This window comes from Ceratina calcarata, unplaced genomic scaffold, assembly GCF_001652005.2.
Source record: "Ceratina calcarata isolate Rehan_Ccalc_2016 unplaced genomic scaffold, ASM165200v1 scaffold92.2, whole genome shotgun sequence".
Classification (NCBI taxonomy): domain Eukaryota; kingdom Metazoa; phylum Arthropoda; class Insecta; order Hymenoptera; family Apidae; genus Ceratina; species Ceratina calcarata.
Genome location: NW_017180576.1, coordinates 29,078 through 50,100, shown reverse-complemented (window position 1 = coordinate 50,100; position 21,023 = coordinate 29,078). Strand labels below are relative to the sequence as shown.

At 46.2% G+C, this 21,023-nt stretch overlaps 2 protein-coding genes across 6 annotated transcripts in view; one reads left to right on the top strand and one right to left on the bottom strand.

The window, feature by feature from the left end:
* The window catches only part of LOC108631618 (uncharacterized), a 58,906-nt gene that overhangs the window by 11,215 nt on the left and 26,668 nt on the right, over positions 1-21,023 (bottom strand). The window lies entirely within an intron of this gene.
* The window catches only part of LOC108631616 (TWiK family of potassium channels protein 18), a 32,372-nt gene that overhangs the window by 820 nt on the left and 10,529 nt on the right, over positions 1-21,023 (top strand). For 2 of the 3 annotated variants that reach the window (XM_018035668.2, XM_018035666.2), the window contains exon 1: positions 11,898-12,923. Coding sequence is in view for 1 of the 3 variants with exons in the window: in XM_026819040.1 (XP_026674841.1) it covers positions 105-276; positions 5,342-5,498; positions 5,637-5,715; positions 5,825-5,994; positions 6,570-6,754; positions 9,435-9,541 (870 nt within the window). In the remaining 2 variants the exon portion in view is untranslated. Of the gene's footprint in view, positions 1-104; positions 277-5,341; positions 5,499-5,636; positions 5,716-5,824; positions 5,995-6,569; positions 6,755-9,434; positions 9,583-11,897; positions 12,924-21,023 lie in introns of those variants that run through there. The other variant, XM_026819040.1, reaches the window with a different exon arrangement.

Below are 21,023 nucleotides of genomic sequence, written 5' to 3'. Positions count from 1 at the left end.
ATTTTAGTATAAGGCGTTTATCTAGACGCGATAAGTCGGATTTAATAACTGATCGTTAGCGGGAACTGAAAATGTCTCGAGGCAGTCGTCTTGTTACGTTACAGGAGAACGTGTTCTCCGAGAGGATCTGGAAGGCGAAAGTAAAGGCGATCCTCGAGGATTATCAGAAGAAACTGGTAACAGCTATAAAGAACGGATACGACGGTTCCGAGGAGAACAAAAGGTGGAGCTTCGCCGGAGCGTTCCTCTATTCCCTCACGGTGATCACCACGATCGGTGAGTCGTTCGTTTTAACTGTTTAATTCCACCGAATGTTCTCCGAGTAAAATTCTCCCGGGTACACCGTCGCAAACATAAGTCACGAACAGGCCTCAAAAAAAGCGTGACAGATTCAATTTTTCCACGCCGTGCACCGGAACTATTCCCATAATCACCGGTCTCGCAAGGAAATTGCAGCTACCACTCCGGACGCGGAAAAAAGTCGAGAGGGGGAGGAAAAAAAAATGAAGGACCGGGAGGAGAAAAGGAGAAAATAGACGCCGGAAACGTTCGCGTGGTAGTTTTCCCCGTGGACAGGAGGGTTTAATGTTTCGCGTTGGACGAGTCCCGGGCTAACCAGCTTGCAAAAAGAATGGTTAATGCCGAGAGGGGGGACGCGGGCGGTCGTTCAACGTTCGCTACGTGGCCGGGGAATTTTCAAAGTCGCAGGAAAATTGCGGAGACGATTCCCGGCACGGGAATCTGTTTGCGAGCAGCGGAGAAGGAAAGATTGGATTAAGACGATGCGCCGGGCAAAAGGGGAGAGAACGCGTGTTTCCTGGTCGAGGCAGCGATACTCGGAGATATTCGCCAAATGTGTGTGCTCCCATTATCGTGAAAGCCGCGACCTTGGTGGCCGACGTGGAAACCGGCGAATTACATTATGTACTTAGTATTCTGCTGGCCGAGAGCTTATATTAGTACAAATATTGGAGCAACCGTTGCACGGAATTAGATCGGGCAGAATAGCGAATACTAAAATTCTGTCATGAACAATGGACATGGATGAATCATGATTGGGTCGACCTCCAATTCGGTCCTTTTTATCGATTATCTTTACACGAATTTACTATAAAAATCGTACGGATATCTGACGGTTGCTTCCATTGATTCATCTTTATCTGAAACGACTTCCCGTTAGGGGAACGAAGAGAGCCAAGAATTTAATTACTGATATTTTCGTATTTCCTCGATACCGATAGGATCCGTGGATCTGGAAAATGATTTTCGTACACGCGGCGACGGCCGACGAGCTGCGAGTCATACACGAGGGAGTTCGTTAGGTCGGAAATTAATTAACGGCCGGGCCAAGCTACCTAAACGATCACCTCGATCTCCCGAGATTAACGAGCCGAGTACCCAGCCAGGACGTCGATCTTAATCGATCTTCCGATTCACGCTGTATCGTTGCCGATTAATTAATTTCTTATTTCATTTTAATTCCTACAGCTTGCACGTGAGAAGAAAGTACTATCACAGACGCTACTGATACGGCGAAATTTTACCTCGGGTAGCATTTAACGATTAAGACGATTGCATCGCATTGTTATACCCACGTAGCCTGTTTGCCTTTACTTCGTTAAGTGCTCGTATCACATTGGCTACTCTGAACCGTGGATCATCGTTAGCCGCGGTGTTAATTATATGAAAAAGCCGCCGGGTTCGAGCTTAAAGTATGAAATCGATAACGAAGCAGACCGGTTTACACGGAGGACTTCGGGAGTTTGCCTACAAGTTTGTTCCTCGTTACAGAAATTGCACTCCGTTCGATCATTTGTGTACACACAGGCCTCCGCCGTTAAACCCGGCGCAAGTTTCGTCGGGCTATTATCTTAACTCGAGACCCTCTCGGTCAGAGGAGGGGGTGCGCGATCGTCGTTAAAAATATCCAAAGATATCTGGATCGTTGACCGCCTCGAACGTATTTAAATCAACCGTTCCATGGAACGATGAAACGTGCTCGTCTCATCTCCCGTCTAACGGGTGGCTGACGATTTTCGAAATCAGATTAATTTCGATCCTGCAGTTTCCACGGAGAACTCGTAAATAGGCCAAGCAGCTTTTTCATATGATAATTACGATCGAGAACGTAGGATAATTCGAAATTGAAGGAAATCCCTAACGACCGAACGGACCGATGGAAGAGACTCGAGTCTAAGCCGACCTTCGCTCGATGATCTCCCGAGGTCGTCTGGAATATGAGTCAATTAATTTCCGAGTCAGCATCGTTGACCGCTTTTCCGAAGGACGGTATTCAGCCCGACCGAACGATATCCTCTTCCTCCCACCTAGCCGAACTCTACCCATGGCGAGAAGCCCAGTTTCGAAAATTACCTGTGCAACAACGTCATCCAGGACGAGTCGCTTAACACTTCAATAGTTTACACGATTTCTGCGAGCGAGCAGAGTTTAAAAGTTCTCGAGAGGACGATCCGTCGAAGATCTCTCGAAACCTAGTGAAAATCGAATAAAGATCCAGAATACACGGATCGTTGGTCGGGATAAAAACTAGACGAGGTGTTCTCGTCCGTATAATTTTTTCAGCAAAAAGAATTGGACGGTGGGTGGGCAGAAGGAATTAACGCCGCGTACTTTCGGCACGTTGGCGGGCGCACGCGCGTAGCCACGCGACCTTTTAATTAATTCCGTGGGCCTCTCGTCCCTCGGCTACCCTCCGCGTCCCTTCGTCCTCTCCCGGTTCGAGACGAGACCCTGCTATCCACTTTATCTCGACCGTGATTACAGGCCAACAGCATCAGGCTAAGAGGGTCGGCTGGTCGACGGCCAGATCGATCGCGAGCAGACCGTGGCCTGGCCAACGATAACCGCTTTTGGAAACGCGTGAAAATTCGGGACCGCGCAGGCTTGACCGTGTTCGGGTTCGCGAACTGGAAATTTGCGATACGATCGGGACAGGATCTTTCTTCGTCTCCCTAATTTCGTCAAAATACAAGTGCAGATCGTGCCGTGGATCGACCGATCGTCCGGCCATTTGTTCGAGCAGACGATCATTACAGAGGCAGTTGGCATCGATGTAAACGGCCGAACGTCTAAACATTCGAGTACGTACTTAAATCTACGCGTACTTAGGTACACGAAAACTCGAATGCTCGAACGGTTGAGTGGCCGAGTGCACTTGAACGTCTCTATATACGCTTTGAGCACAGAACTAGCTCATTACTTTTCCCATTAGAATTCATTGCACTCGACTCCCGTGGCCGCGATAAACATATCCATCGTACGTAGCTAAACGCACGGGAGGGTCGACGCGGGAACACGAGTCGGGGCAACGTTACAATCGTTACAACCGCGTCAAAGAGCAGCTCTGGTCCGATAGGAAACGCATAAATCATCTAGAATCCCCTTGATCGGCGATCATTGACGGATCAGGGACATCGACGGCGTGACGCTGGCCGAAGGAATTATTGGCGATTAACCAAAAGTACCCGGTATGGGAATACCGCTGCCTTGGCCGATCGCATCGCCTCGCGCTCGTTACAGGATCACCGACAATTTCGCCGTGGGCCAACCAATCAATTATCAAGATTAATCACGACATCGACCGATAATTCACGAACCGGCTCACTTTATTTGCCTATCGATTTATTAATAATCCTGCATTTCCTTTCCAATTTCCTTTTTCTCTCCCACCGATCTTCATAACCCATTTGTAATCGACCATAAATATTACGGCAAAAATTAAGGTTGTATTATAATCGACGCGCTAAAGTAAATGAATGATAGATAATCGTTCCCGTTGATTCACCTTAATAAACGATGATCAGGAATATTAATGATGCAAAAATTAATTCGACGATTATTATCATCGGTTCTGCACTGATTAAAATATTTCGTCGGTCACGAGCGTATGACAAAAAGGAAGAACCGCCGGAATCTCGTCTGAACGGTTCGAGCCGAATTACCGTGGCATGAATCGTTGATAAAATAAATTATAACAAAGCGGCGTGGCGGGTGGAGTGAGAATAATCCGGGATTTTATTAGCCCGTCTTTCTCTCTCTCTCTCTCTCTCCGTGATATCGACGGTTTCCGTTTGTACGCACACCCGTTCCGTCGTGACGCACGAATCGAAACGAAAGAAAGAAAGCAGAACACGGGAGAAAAAAATCGGCCGAACGAACTGAGGCTCCGCCGTTGGTTTATTAACCACGGCAGTTGCGAATATTTATTATGAAGGAAAAATGATAAGCAAACGAAACAAAAAACAGAACCGAAGAATGAAACCGTTGGGAACGCATCGTTTATTCAGCGTGCGCCAACTTTTAAATGTCGGCCGCGTTCTCCCGCCTCGACGAACTTTCCGCGATTCCTTCCTCCCCGTTTTCCATCGTCTTCCCCGTCCACCTGCTCGCATCGTGTCACGGGCCTTGAGACACTTCCAAATCGCCCGTAAACCGATCCGACGGATACTTCAAATTAGTAATATTTAAATGAAAAAATCCTGCCGAATCATTCAAGAAATTAAAGACGACGGATTGCGTGTATCGTTTCGTCCCGGACTCTGTGTTTAATTATACAGACTTGTTCATTTACGATCTAATTCTACCGCAGAAAGAAATCAATTAAGGAACCAATAGATGGGAATGAAAAACAAAAGTTTTGTGGTCAGAATCCCCGGACGTTTTCTGGCTCCATCAACCCCCGAGTGAATTTTAATTAAAACCCCGGGTATCAACGATCATCATTCACCGGCAGGAAAGCGAAGTTGAACGCGGGACGACTATAAAAAGGAAGGAATGCCTGATCGAGCGTACTCTCGTCGTCACGATATTAATTACTTAATCGGCTATAAGTCTCCGTCGGTTCGTTCCGTTCGTTCGAGCGTCGCGAGAGGATCGAGGGTATCCGAGGGGTGACTCGGCCCGGAACAAAGTTAATACGACGACGTCGCGGAGAACGATTTTCCGTGCGAGTCTTTACGAGGACCTTGGCCCGTCACGGCTCTTCGGGGAGGCTCGTTCCATCGAATTATGGATCGTATTCCGAGGATTAAACTCGGGCAAAAGCATCGAGCATCGGCTGTTAAATTTGTTTACTACCCCTCGGCGTCGCACGCTGATTCCCAGATCGCCACGTCTTCTCGACGTACGCGATCGAATTTTATCCGTCGCGTCTAATCCACGGAACGATTCGCTCAGAAGCAAGTCCAGTTAATTCCGAGTACTCGTGTACTTATCCCTCTGTTAAATTCACGTAGCGTTGATCAACGAGCTAAGTAGATTTCGGATGTTCATGTAAATTCCGGTTTTTATAAAGGAACGAAATCGAAATCGTTGTTCACAGGATACGGTAACATTTGTCCGAAGACGAAATGGGGCAAAGTGGTGACCATAGTGTACGCCATAATAGGTCTGCCACTTTTCTTACTTTATCTGAGCAACATCGGTGACATCCTCGCGAAGAGCTTCAAATGGGCCTACGCCCGATGCTGTCTGTGCAAGTGAGTTCCACTTCTACTTCTTATTTCGTGCATCGTCCCCCAATGGATGGACGATCGTAGAAACGTTAGAATCCCCACGACGAAACGAATATTTCAAATCGACAGTAAAAACTGTTCTCTCTCTTTCGTGTCATTAAGATGTCGCAGGAGACCATTGGAAACGACACCTAGGGGCAGCGTACAGGATGCCAATGATGTAAGAAGAAATCATTGGCAAGTGAGTCCAATCGCAATTCCATTGACGTAGATAATAAATATAAATCGATTGCACTCTAGCATCGATGCGTCTCGTCGAGTAGTGGTCTCAGAAAAGTGTTTCTCGTCAGTTCGTCGACGTAGATGGAAGAGAGATCGATTCGTTCGATATGGACAAGGAAATCTCGACGGAAGGACAAGTGGCCGGCAGCAGCGAGAGTGGCAGTGACGATGACAGTAGCAGCTACGATCCGCAACGCGTCACGGTCCCCTTGACGCTCTGCGTGGCCATAATGATCGGGTGAGTACAGTCCGATTGTAATAAAACGAAATATCTACGTGTATTTCATTTTATTTTTTATAAAAATATTTCGAGCGTGCAAAATGAAAAATCACTCGCTGGGAAAATTGAGTATCCGGATTAAACCAGCGTCCGGTTGTTTTTAAATATTGACTAAACCACCGCAATCTCCCTCTACTTTTAAATACTAAATAAACATCGATTCGTGACATGTTACTCTCTCTGCATACTTCTTCCAATAATTGTACAGGTAAAATCTGGAACACCGTGGCGTAAGTTCCGAAAACGAAATTGTGTACGAGACAGATCGACCATCAAAAATAGTATTGTTCGTACAATCAACAGAAGTTTCGGCGTTATAGAAGATAATTTGAACCGATGGTAGATTCCGGATTTTTTTTTATAGAAAAATTGTCATCTATTAAAATGCATGAGATACGAAAAGTATGCGTGTGAATGCAACGACGAAAGTCTCACGCGAGTATCCTCCGCGGTTTGATCATCAGTAAAAGAGATAATTCGAACCGATAAGATGATTTTATACGTCGTCTAGAAGATGATCGTGCAATTTTCAGATATATCTCGGGCGGAGCGATCTTGTTCTCCGAGTGGGAAGACTGGAACATGTTGGACGGTTCTTATTTCTGCTTCGTCTCGCTGTCGACGATCGGTTTCGGCGATATCGTGCCGGGCGACAAAATCTACTCGGCCCAGGGCTTCGACTTATCCTTCATCTTCTGCTCGATGTACCTGATGCTCGGTGAGTGGTACTCCCGCAATTTTATCGCCGTTGACGTTTAATGCGACGACTTCGAAACCGAGTTCCCTCTTCCCATCGGAAACAGTAATTCGAGCTACGTAATCACGACTGGTTCCAATTTCGAGGAATCAGCAATCGTTGTCTGCTTTTCATTATTTTTTATCCGTCCGTTATTTCGTTAACGTTTATTTAATTTGTCCAGCCATCGTATTAAACGTTTATCTCGTTTGTGGACATATCCGTGGTATAAATTGGCAAATGGAAATTGTTAATTGCTTTCGTTTAAAATAACTGCAACCAGCTTTCAATTTAGCGCACCGAAGAACGTTTTATACGGCAGACGATATTGTTTATGTTCGTCGATAGAGGCGCAAGAACGATTCCACCGTCGAATCGAGATCCGCGTTTTCACGCAGCGTTTTACAGGTGACGAAATCGTAGGAGTTAATCGCGAGCACGTGACCCAAAGCGACGATTCTATTCAAGTGAATGCGGAAGGAAAGAAGTTTTCGTCGACCCGATTCATCGAACGAACAACGCGATCCCAGCCCGTGGTTAACCGTGCCGGATTTTCCACTATAAATAAATTCTAGTTGCCGTCGAATCGATTTCGATCCTTGAACCACGACAGCGACGTCTTGTTCGCCGTGATACATCGCCGGGTAATTCTATTACCGCGAGAACAACCCCGCCGCTGTCGTTTGTTGCTCGTTCAAACTCTGCCTGACGGATACGTCGCAATCATTTTCGCTAGATCTCGAATATTACACGCTCCATTTTCCATTCGTCATTTGCACGCGTGAAACTGGCTCGCACAAAACTCATGCCAAACAGCACGTATATAATAATTTACTCCAAGAGTCGATCGATCTCGTACCCATTTCTCGTTGAGACTACACTTTATTTGAAAAAAAAACCATCACCTTTTGTATACCGAGAGGTTTGCGAGCCCCAAAAAGGACAAAAGAATAACGGGAACGCATAAATCGTGGATAGAATCGATCAGGAGTTGTCGATGCACGATACTTTCGGCGCGCACGCAAGTTCTCGTCGAACGAACAACGGATGGATTCGACGCGACGTCGTAATCGTTTCTTTGCCAACGCAACAATCGGATTTTCGCGAATTTCCAACGGGACGAGAGCGACGGCCAGGCTCGATCGTGCCCAAAGAGCTCGACAGTTTTAATCCAACCGGCTGTATGAAATATCTATTTCTTCTCGCTGATTAAATCTCCCAACGTCCCGTGCATGTATCCAATAAAGAGGGATGGAAAGTTTTCTATCACAACGTCCCCTCTCCGACGAAAAACACGCTCCATCGTTATTACCATAATTGATTAATTCCCTGTGAGAACTGTCGTTAAACTCGCATCAGGCACACGTGTTTGTAAGAAATGTAACGTACGATTTATGACATGATAAAACGCGGAATAATTAGACGATCATAAAATACAAAAGTGTATCGTGTCTGTTCTCACTGTGAGACGCCGTGTCACAAGACGTTCGATTGAAGCTCGTAACTCACGTGGTATTTTGCATGAACGTTAACAAGATCTCCCGACAGCCAAGATTTACTGTTTCCTCGATTTTTCTCAGCCACCGAGGTGCGGTTAATGAATCGGGGGTATAAAGCGTCGCGAAGCGTGTCAAGGGTCAGGCGGGGGGATCGATTGGTTTTTAACGGTGCGCCGCTTTGTACACGACGAGACAAAAGTTAGACAACCGGTTGGATTCTTCCCTCGTTTTTTCGTCGTAGCTATGGGTACGCCGGATGAAAGGATCCGGGGGAAAGAGGGAACTCGATTTTTCGATTGGCGTTTACGCGGCGATCGAAACGAGCCTCGAGTTCTTTGAAGCGCCGCTTTTTCGAGTAGCGAATCGAATCGATGGCCATTTTCTATCCACCGTTCCGAATCGCGAGTGTTGGTTCGTCCCGATCGAGTACCCCGCGGATCAGCACCGGTGTAGATATTATTATATCAATGCATTTTAGAAAATGGAACACGGAATGGTTCGTATAAAAAAAATAATTAAAATCTATTTAAAATCGATAAATACCAAAGTTCACGATTGATAGCACATTCGTAGTCTGCGAATATATAGTAAATATATTCATCACGACAAAAGGGATAAAAATAGATACTACAATATCATTTTTGCTTCCCCATTTCACGAAACCCGAGAGACAGAGGATATTTTTATAATACGAATTGTGTTTTGATCATTATAACCGGACTGTGGATTTTATCAATTTTGAAATGGAATTGATCTGCGAGAACTATAGAGGCTCTATAGCAGAGGTGGGGAACGTGCGTCAGAGCGCTTGTACGGTTTCGAATGTTATTTATTTTTTAATGTATTCAATCACTTTCAACAAATGAAAATATCCTACTAACTTAAATTTTCCAGCAGATATGAAAATTATTTTCTACATTATTGTTATGTTGGTTATTTACAACTTAATATTATTATTTTTCTCTAGTGTTAAAAAAGTTCCCTACCTCTGCTCTATAGTATAATGTGATAGTATTTCATTTTGTGAAACGTCATCGGAGGAGTTTTACTCTGCATAAGAATTCGCAGCCTGGTTCTGACGCTTCGGACATAAAATGAGTTATAGAAGTGCGTCAGGGTGGAGAAATAGAAACGCAGGAGCGTGTGACAGAAATATGTTTTAGGGATGGCGTTGATCGCGATGTGCTTCAACCTGATGCAAGAGGAAGTGATCGCAAAGGTGCGCTCGGTCGTGCGTACCGTTAAATACATATTCCGATGCGACAGGTGACCATAACCGGCGTCAGCCACGTTCTACGCTCCGCCTTCACGGTGAGTCGTATATTCGTTTTATTCATGATACTGCTTCGCGTCCGAACGATCAACGGTTAACCCGAGAGTACGAAATAAATCCGGAGGTCGAAATCGAGTTCCGTTCTTAAGAGCCACTCGACGTCTTCGATTCTAATTGTCACGACAGTCAAATACACGTAGATACTTTGCAACCTGACCGAAGCAATTTTAGTAGAAAATACGACGTCCCGCCCTTCGGAACGAGTGGCTCAGTCACTACTTTACTCAGCAGTTTAACGCACCGGTTTAAAAGGAATTTCACCCTTTAATCTGGCCGGGAGGAAATCGAAAAAAGTTCCTACAGCGTCGATAAATTGTATGGGAGAGGCGGTAGGTATTCTGTTCTCTAAAAAAATGCACCGCGTCTGGTGATCGAACGGTTAGGAGCGAAGCGGGGGGAGAAGTTGTTTCTGTCGGCGACGACTCGCGCAATAGATAAAGAAGAGGGCAAAAAGGTAGATAGTAGGTGAAAAATGAAGTCTTCCTTCGAAGGGAAAATATAATGGAGCCGCGGAACGATCGATCGCAGGGAATTCAGCCCGTCGAAAGATCCACTCCCAACTCTCGTTTACGCTTTCACAGACATTGCCTGTTACGGCAAAATCTACACTCTATTCTAAAGCACTTGTTACCACCTCAGATTTTAATCCCCCTCCGACCCCCCGTCGACTTCAAACGACAACGCATTAGCGTTTTATTTCGCAGAAAAATCGGCACTATTGACTCCAGACTGATTGACTCTCTGAAATTTGTAATCAGGGAAGAATCGGGGGTGTCCGAATCAGGGAATATTTTGAACGTTCGTTAAACGGTGTCGGCTTTTTCGGCCGTTAAAGGCAGCTTCAGAGGTAGACGTAGCCCCGGGTGAAAGTCGCTTTAGCCACGAAACTTTCCTCGAAGGAATCGGGCATTAGCGCATCTTTGGAACGGGTATGCATAGAAGCCTCGGTCGGGGAAAATAAGCATAAACGTTTCCTTTCTTCGCGTACGGGGAAAACGGCTCGCTATTTCAAGAGGATATCCCACTATCTTCTCGACTTAAAAAAAAAATCTAGCCCAGCTCATCGCGGCTGCGAAAACCACTGGTACGGTACACGTCGCTGTATTTTTTTCATTCGCCGCCGGGTTTGGTTAAACAAGAGAATTTCGTCCGCATTCTTTTATCCGATTCAGCTATACCGAGTCTATTTAAAAAAAAAAAATATCATTGAGCAATCAGAAGCTGTTTCAATCGAGAGATCGTCACAATATAATCGTACGATCAATCATGCATGGCCCCGATGAAATCGCATTTCAAATAAAAGAACAGAGGCGAGTTTCATTTGATAATTTCAACGGACGATGGCAATGATAATACGGCACGATTTGAACGGATATGCTCTTTACGAATAATCATGGGATTTAGGAGTTCCCTAACGTAGCCGCTATTTTCGGTGAGGTCGCGCGAGAATGATGACTCCATCGGCAAAGGTTGACGGCGACATTCCGTTACACAAATAGCGAACAGAAAATGATGATTTTCCTTTCTTTGGTCCACCTTCCATTTCCCTTACCGCGGCGCGTATTCGTGGGACGGGAAAAAAATTTGAAAGGGTGCCGAGCATGAAAGGGGTAGGAAATAAAGGGACCACAATCGTCGAAGGTACAATGATGAGTTCTTTGAAATCTCGACGCCCGGCTTCGTCAAAAAAATAAAGAACGAGGAGTAAAGAGGAAACGTCGTAAACGTCCGAAAAGGGAGGGAAGTAAATTACTTCGCGCTGGACGTCGTGTTTTGGGAACATTTCGCTTGCACCGAGTTCGCGACAATTAAATTGCTTTGTCCCTCGGTCATCATCGAATTCGAGGCAACGTTTGTTAAATATTTGGCATGGTTTCATAAGAAGGGTCTCTTATAAATCTGTCTACGAAAGACGTTTGAAAACGCATTAGCCCGATCCATCGGCAGAGTATACGAAAGCAGACCCCTTATAAAAACTCCATTGGCTCGCCTGACCGAAACGAAACCCCGAAGCCGAATCATGAGACACCCCCAGACGATCCAGCCCCGACACCCTGACAAAGCCCAACGTCGAGAAATTGTAAAACAGAAGCTCGTGGAATCGCGTGGCCTCGGCCTTCGACGAAAAAGGCGATCTGACACAGAGATCGGGGCGGTTGGCTGCAGGGGAGGGTGAGACCAGCGGGAGAGGCAGTCGGAACGGGGTTGCGGCGTTCCTCCATGCGGCGAACGGACCGCACGAGGCCGCGCAAGCGTCCTCGCCTGGTTCAGATGACGGCTGCGCGGTTTGCACCCTTCTACGGGGTGCGTCCGTGCCGGCGACGCTGTTCATGGACGGCAGACAGTTTCCACGGCACTCGAGGAACGCCGCTCCCCGTCCGGTCGTCGCAAACGGTTCCATTCGACCCTCTCGATCGCGTCGACATCGCGTCTGTGACCCCGAAGACCCGGCCACATGTCCCTACGATCGCCTACGTTTCTCCGGCCTTGAAGAACGGAGGCACCTTCCGACGGTACGATCTTCTTCGGAGCACGCGACTCTCGGATGCTGCGATCAGCGTGGAACAACGTGCCAGATCTCTGAAGAGGATTTCGCGATCCGGAACTTCTTCCTGTTGCGCGAAGATGAGTCTCGGGAAGATCTCTCGCGTTCCGAAGTGTCGCCCTTGTTCACCGAACAGACGGATCCGGTGAAGTGGATCCAGAGGACGGTACCGATGAGACAGGAAAAGATCCTGGTGTGAGATGAGTAACAGATGACAGGGCCGCGCTCGTGGATCAATGTAAACGACGAACAGACCTCCGGGCTCCTCGATCGCGTCTGAGAGGAGGTGGCGAAGGGCGAAGTCTTCCTCGATCGACTCTTCGGTGAGGGGAACGTATCTCGTCGGGGTGACAAAAGTGTTCTCGTCGCTTCGTACCGATGCGCCTTCCTCTGGTCAATCCAGACCGAGAATTTCGACTCGAGAGAAGAATCCTTACGAGCTAGCCAAGTACCGGTTTACCCTTCTCAGAAGAATATACGTAAATACACACTATCGTCGGAGGGAGGAAGAAGCTGCAGGAGTGCTCACGCGAATTCTTACGTCCCGCTCGGTTCAGGATCTCCGCTTCAGGGTGGAGGACGAACAGCGAGGGCAGCTCGCGAGTACCGTAGTTTCTCGTGGGCGAGAAATTTTCGGCCCCGGAGGTGGGGCGCGATTCGAACGATCCAGCGAACAACTGGGGAAAAGTTTGTTCCGCGTTGGCGAACCGATATGCCCGGCGAAACGACCGTGGGAAGTTGAGGACTGGCACGGGGTACGCGATCGGTGCTAAGGTAAGTAGCAAGTTGCGGCGAGTTTTACGGGAACAAAACTTTTTCGAACGTTTCCGAATCGATGCGCCGACGTATCGTTACGCCGCGCCAACGGCCACCCGGCACTGATACGCGCGGTACACAACCTCGTGCACATACACGATTCTTATCCCTATTCTACACCGTTCCCGATCAAATTCCTGACGACCAGGATTATCGTCGACAGACCGCGGATTTTTATACGTTTACACTGAGTTTTGATCGGTCCACTGAACGCTGCGAAAGGATAGAAAATGTTATAACCAGCATAGATGCTGCGACATTTAATTTATAGGTACAAATCGTTATTCAATTTTCTGTTCTAAATATTTTATTTTGCATAAAAATCCGTAATCAGTAATTCGTCGAACGATATTTATGTTCGTATTAAAAGAGGTACAAAAGAATAAATGATACGGATTTGTGATATCTTTCCTTTGACTCGGAATACCGTTTAATCCGAATTGTTAAACGTAATAATCTCTTCATCGACAAACTTTTTTCAGCAGAGCGTATCATGTGTTTTTTCTCAAAGCAAGAGAAGAGGTAAAATCACAAGGTTCATTAACCAAGGTTTATCTTCGTATTAAAAAGCGACGAAATGAAATCGTAGAACGATAATTCAAGGCGCGCGACAAGGACGATCCGTTTATTAAATCTTATAAATGAGCTCGTATTCGAGTTACATTTATCGTATCGAAAGTGATCTATCGTAGACAGAATCGAACAGGAATGAATCAACTTTTTCACGATTGCCGCGGAGTAAAGTAATTTTCGTCCCGGCAGTTCCCCGTTCAACGTGTTAACAGCTTTCGATAAATGTCCCGTCTTTGTTGGCTCGTCCGACTCGTTTTATGCCCGTCGATTCGTCAGCGAAACTCGTTTTTACACGCGAGCTGCCGCGAAACTGCTTTTATCGAGTGACTTTTACCGGCTGAAAACCGATCGTCTTCTTCGATTCTTACCAGTTCGCTCGTCGGTTCTAAAGATGAGACCGTGATACCGTCAACGACTACGCAAAGATCGAGAAAATTTTCGAATCGCTCTCTGTAGACGTGAATACCGCGTGGTCTCGAGCATTTAAAAGTAAATAGCCATTGTTTTAGCCGTCGTCTTTCAGAAACTGCATAATTTTAACGAGAAGCAGCAGGAATTTTCGGTGCAACGAAATGGAGGGACACAAATTGGCGGAAAGTAGTTGGCATAAATGTATAGGAGTTGCAGGAGGGTGCGTTTTACACGCGCTTAACAAGGCAGCGGACGGATTGTATACTCGAGCCAACAGAACAGGAAAACAGAGGTGTTACTCGATCGCGTTCGCCGCAACGTTGGAAAATCAAATTTCACCGTGTCGAACGTAAACAAGGAATAGAATAACGAATACCCCGCGTGGATCGCATGACTGCGAATTTCATTTATTTAGAACAGCGCTGGACGCGGAGAAATTTTAAGTCTTTTAAGTACCGCTAGGAATGTCGATCTAGTACGTCATAAAAACCCTTTCAAGTAAAGTGTCATGTAAAAAACGTTCAACCGTACAACAGGCATTATTATTGCAGTCGCTTCGATACGAAAAATACGTTTCAAACATCTGATGTATAATAGAACAGGACAGGTCTGTCGATTCGTCAGGGAAAATTCGCTTTTGGATCGCCTGCGAGAGCGCAGGCGTCACTCTCGCATAGATAATTCATAATGACGAAGCTGCCCTAATGACGGAGTTGTCATTCTGGCACACGGTTTCCTGCCAAACCCGGCTCCCCTTTTTTCTTGTTTCCCCTAAAGTGGAAATTGAACCTACTGGATCTTTTAACGCGACTGACCGAAGAGACAGTACGAGTCCTACCTTGAATCATTCAGAATCGAATGGTATCGTTGCTTTCGGCGAAGCAATTCCGAAAAAATTTAGTACAATTATAAGTAGATACGTCCTCGACATCTGTATGTAAAAAGTCGGGGGAGAATGTAGGTCCAGCTGTAGATTCGGAACGTGTCTGACAATGGGCGATCTATTTTCCCTCTTACCCTTTCAATTCACTTCCCCTTCGAGTCAATCGTACCCTCGTTATATTTAATCGTCTTAATACGCTGCCGTATTATATTTAAGGCCGTATCGGCTAAAAGTTTACTTTCCCGAAGTGGAACGGGCAAAATTACTAAACGTGCAAACCATTTAAAATCAATGCAATGTTTAAAATACTACTACTGCATGTACTAGAAAAATGTACGAAGTTAATGCATTGGTAGATATATTTTTCACTATGAATTATCATCTCGGAAAGAAACACCTTTCCGAGGAACTTCTGTAGCCTGTCCAACCTTCGGACTTTGCAAACGAGTCGCACGTCCAATTTCATCCAGGACATTTCCGCTTTTGCACTCCTCCTCCTACTCTCGCGTGGCGTTTTATCGCCGGAAATTCGAGCTTCTTGAAATTTTGAAATGTCCCACTCGACCCAACCCCTGTTGCGTTACCATCGTCGTCCACCGAACCTTCGTCTCTCACTCCCTCGCGTTCTCTGTGTGGAACCCACAACGTTTCGAGAGACTTTTAACGCTTCCCGCTCCCTTTTCACTGTACCTCGAGATCGTTAAATCCTTCAAGTCCTCCTCCTCCTCCTCCTTCTCTTGATCGATCGGCAGGGCAAAAAGCAAACAGCAGTTTTGTCAAGTGAAAATTGTTCGAGATCGACCCTTCGTCATCGACAATCAAATCCATGACGCTCTTCGACGTCTTATTCGATAAAAGGTGCAGCTCAAAAGACCAACGAGAGAATCTGATTCTTCATGAAAATCAATGCGCTCTTTACAGTTTCGACTAGCTTGTCTCCGTCTCATTTTTCTTCTAGCTTTACTAGTTCGATCCAGTATTTCCATATCGATGCAAAGACCATTAAATGTTTATAAAATATCATATAAGAACAGAAATGGGAACGTGTTTTAATTTTTCTGATACTGAAGATCGTCGCCCAGGAACGTTTTAAACAGGAATGGTTCGTTTTAATCCATTGGCTATCTAGCGAAGTTCTAAATTCTGCGATATAGATCAGTAATCCTCCTCGGCGTGGTTTAATTAAATTCTTTTAAGACCCGGAGCTTTTAGACTCGTCTATTTGTTATATACGTATGTAGTATTTTCCTCAGCGGTTCGGTTCGGTTTTTATCCCGGTGGCTAAATAAAACAGGCTAACTGGATGCTTTCGAGAGCTTGTAATCTTAAGGTACTCTCCGGTAAATGGGCTTCTCTCCCCCACTTCCAGCTCCTTTTTTTTCTGCCTCGTCCAGCCGGAAGAAGAGGGATTAAAGGTAGACTTACGCCGACATCCTTGGTCCTTTGAGACCTTTATTAGCAACGTTTATGTACTCGAGCAGGCGAAATTTCTTCGGCCAGAAACTCTCCAACGAACACGTTTCCAACGGCACTTTATCCTGCACGTGCGCAACGTAGCTATCACCGATCCTGGGTCCATCGAGCGAGCAAGAGGTGTTCCAACGGTCATCATATAAACCGTCCTTAATGAATCCCTGTCGCATCTTTGAAAATTAATCCGTCGTCGACGAGTCGATGGTCCATAAAAGTGACTAGCGACTCCGACTGTTCCGATGTCACGGCCAAGCGAAGAAGGGGACATAGGCCGCAAAGTTAATAAGACGATCGTGACCGATCCGTGGCTTCCTCCCCGGTCGTTAATGAGAACAAAAAGCTGGTTGAATATTGAAATTTTGGCCGGGCATTTTTCTCGAACGAAAATCCTCTTACGGCTTTCACCGACACGGCGAGGTATCGCGCGAATAAAGCGCGACTCTTCATTACGGCATTGTTCGCCGCGTGGTCGTTCGTTGTTTTCCTTTTTCCATCGCTCCACTCTCTCCCTTCCTCTCTGTTACTCCCAGCTTTGTTCGGCCGCCGCTTTCATCGCCGAAAAACTGTCGTCGGCTAACCGGCTTTGAAAACGAGGAGCGAGGATCGCGGGCAAAAGTTACAATTTGAAAAAATTTTCCCCGGGGTAAAGAAATAAAATAAACCGGCCTTCCTTCGTTTTTTTTCTTTTTGCGTTCCACTCCCCCACTTGAATGGTTTCCGGCGACGCTTTAATTCGCCCTGGTAAATTGTATGCTTCCTGCGAGACCGTTCTCGCTATGGGAATATCGATTCGTTCCTATCTTATTTTCGCTTTGATTTGCCACCCCCGTCTCTCTCTCTCTCTCTCTCCAGGCAATTCCGTCCAGTACCTATTCAGATGATGTTGACAGGATTTCTTGAGAAACTGTCGTCGATGGTGACAGACACGTTTTTCCTCGCGTGAAACTGTGTGTCGAAAGACGGCGTCAAAGAACCCCGTGAGAACATTAGACGTTCGTATCCCGGCGGAAGCTCGAATTAAAATCGTACAATTAGTCCGCGTGGCAACGTCGTTTGAAACCGTTCCGGCAAGTTTCGGCCCTTTCTATGAAGGAAATGAGAAAAGTTACTATTCAACAGGAGCGAAACCAGAGGCGATGAGAGTGGAAGTTCGGGATAGAAAACCGGGGGTGCCGTTCGAAAAATATTTTCTCGCGCCGTTATCGAGTTTCTACCATTCTTTACGTTCGAATGCGCCGGCAGTGAAAGGCGTCTCGCCGCCGATGGAAGTTACGCGACGCACGGAGCTCGCGTTAAGGAGAAGACGGTTTTATATGTATATCAGGAGACCCATTGCTCCCGAGGCTGAAAATCCCTGTCGTCCCGCGCGATTGTCTGCAAACTCCTACCCGACTCTGTGACCAAACGTTCCCTTAATTTATGCCTCGGAAACTTTCTTACGAGTGACTACATCAGCGGAGACGGTATTCTTTTTTACTCTGTAAGTTCTCTTTGGACCAAGTTTCACCCTCGGAGACATTCCGAGTTTCTAAACCACGTATTTTCATTGTATTTACAAAAATAATAGCTTCAATCGTCTGGTCTCGAATTAGAAGATTCTAAGATGTTAACCAAATCCCGTTTAACGGCGTTCACCCACTGAGAAGTTGAACGCAAACGATGTCAGAGTTAAATCACAGTAAGGATTGGATCAGCGCATTCCATAACTAAATAAGTAACAGAGGATCTGATAGCTCGTTCGTATCAACAGCTTCTAGAGACAATCTGAATGATGGTACAACGTTTCCCGTATCATTAGCGGGTAAGAAACGATCGAACCTTCCTAACCCTCGCTAGAGATTCTCCAGACTGGAATACGTGCAGTTTACGAGCCGGGAATCCCGCCGGGATTAATCGCGAGAAGTAATAACAATGCCTCTGCCCGTTCGGCGTAGGGGCGATCGTAATCTGAAGCTAATTTAATCAGCGAGAGTCGAGTAAATAAATCGCGTTAGCGGCTAGCTAGGTAAACGACGTGGTATTTATAGTTATCGCCTTAGAAACGAGGAGCGAGAGGAGCCGAGAGATAAGGACAGAGGCTGAGGGCAAGGAGGACGTAAGAAGCAGCCTTTTTATCCTCGGAGCGGCTGCTGGAAGAGCTTCTCGTTCGCAAATGAGGCACGAGCGTCGAGATAAGGGTGGAGAAAGCCGCGGGCCAGACCAGGCCAGCCCGGGCAGGGTCAGAGCGTATACGCGAATAAAGGGCGATCAAACGCGATAAAAACTCGCCTCGAGAACCGATAAGCCCTAATTGAATGTTCCCTCTCGATTTTCAGTCGCACCGTAAAACCGGTAACTTTAGGTGCAGCCCGACGATAACCGTCGTGCCACCCCTAAAAATCTAGGGGGTCGTAAAATTCGACGCTCAACGAGAACGTTTGACGAAATCGCGTCCTGGAGCGTACAGCCCTTTCAGACCTACGTTTCGACTACGACGCGTCGGTCGTTTAGGCGCGTATCCACTCGCATCGTCTCACCGTTCACGTTATTTGTGACTGGAATCAGACGTTCTCCTCCGGTTCGAAAATTCGGATTACCAACTGCCATGAGTTAAAACATAAAGCGCTTAATTAATCTGGAATGTATCGCGCGGAGTTCACCCGAGCGAAGATATTTAGCTGAGGAATTACGTACACACGCTGCGATAGTGCAGTACATAAAACAGAGTACAATCGCGTTAATACGTCTTTCGAACCTGAGATTACCCGGAACAAGAAGACTTTAGATTACTCGGCTCCCGTTACAGAGAGGAATAATCAGACCGTGGAAGTTTGTACTTCGCAGTTCGCACCGTATACAAATTGAGTAATATTCGCTTCGCGGTGATAGAATTGCAAAACTCGTAGCAAGCACCGCGAATTAACACGTTAAAGGAACCGCTTTTTACATCGTCCCTTCTTTTGTCCCTGCTTTTATGCAGATGTAATCGCTCGCATTAATTTATCTATTAAATCATTCTCAAGCTCCGTTCATTGTCTCGTTACCGATCGTTCGACGGACTCGTAGAACGAAACGTCTGTCAGTTTAAAAAGTGAAATGTAGATCGAGGCTTCTTTTATCCCTTGGAAAAACGACGCCTGGCCGAACATTTAATTTTCTTTATAATTTCTGTACGAGCGGTTTTTCTATAAATGTATAAAATCCGCGGTCTCCGGCGACGATGGTAAACTTGGTCGAGATCGTCTGAAAGGGGAGTTTGTAATGAATGAAAAACGCATTGATATTTTAGAGAACCGCGAGAACGATCGAACGAGGCGAACAAAAATATTGACGATACACCAGAAGCAGGGATTATAGGATAATCCGCGTGCAAGAATAGACGTCGGCCACCGACGTCACAGCGCTGTTCCTTTAGAAACACGAAGAATCAGGACACGGGCAGAGGAGGGGACGAGGGGGGAAAAAGCGAGACTCAAGTGGGACGCGTATCCGCGAATTAAAGAGCAACGTTCATTAGTATCGTGATGAACAGAGGAACGACCGAGTTATTAGACGCTCCGCGTAATCAGAAAAACCACCGTCGCCGCTGCCGCCGCCGCCGCCGCCGCTAACCGTGATAATTGCTCGCGCTTATTTCGGTAACGACAAAGCGGTAAATTGAAGTGTAACGCGATTGTGGGCAACGATTTTCCAAAAGATTTACGAAGCAAGAACAGTACCGAGGAAAGTCCATTATGTTCACTGATAAAAAGTGTACTGTCTCTATTAACAGCTATTTGAAACCGAGATAACATCGGTCCAGGAGAGAATGACGAAGAAATTTTATATCCTGCGGTTCGATCGCGTTCAGGTATCATAAGAACCGATGAAACAGATTTAGCAGCAAAACAAGCAAGCATTAGTAGATCCGAGACTCATGCTATACTTAGCTATTACACAAAGATCTTCAGAAATATCTCATCTCAGTTATAATAGAACTATGAAATCAAGATCGGGCCTTTATCACTCTGCACGAAATTCGTATCGACGAACGGTTTTTATTCGTTCCTCGAGATTACTTACTCTCACTAAGGAAAGAGTTAACGTGGACGAGGTCTATGGTCGAACTGCGAAGAGACGAAATCGGTACGGGAAAAGATCGTCGGTCGAGCAGGTAGAATATAAATCGCGATTAAACGACAAGGCTGGGAAGGAAGGGTGGGGCCAATGAAATTTCGTTCCATGGACTTTCGCTGCTTTTCCCCTCGACTTCCAACCGGTCTTCCGGCGCGGCTCGAAATGCTCGACAGGGAAATGGAATTTACCGTGCAAACTGGCTGACTCGCGGTTCAGGAACACAGACGTATTTCCAAATAAATAGAGTTATTGCTCGTTAACGTTGTGCCCCGCTTTTGTACGAAATAAATAACCGGCAAAGCAGCTTTAAAATGCAATCCGAATTAGAGGAATCAAAACGTCGAGCATGAGACGACTGATGACGATCGAATCTGACGCACGAGCGTCAAGTTGTTAAATTTTATTTCACGAGTCTAGTTGCGAATTTGACACAGCGTACGATCGGAAGACAGGGTGAGATACGAGGAGGTTCGTCAGGGAACGTGACTCGAGGTGTGTAATTGACGTTAAGAGTTCAGATTAGGTAGAGAGTAAACGTAACTGTTATTTGTCTAGCTGGGATTCACTCCACGCGACACGACAGCCAGATAGTTCTGTACTCGTTATCGCGCGCGAGCAGACGC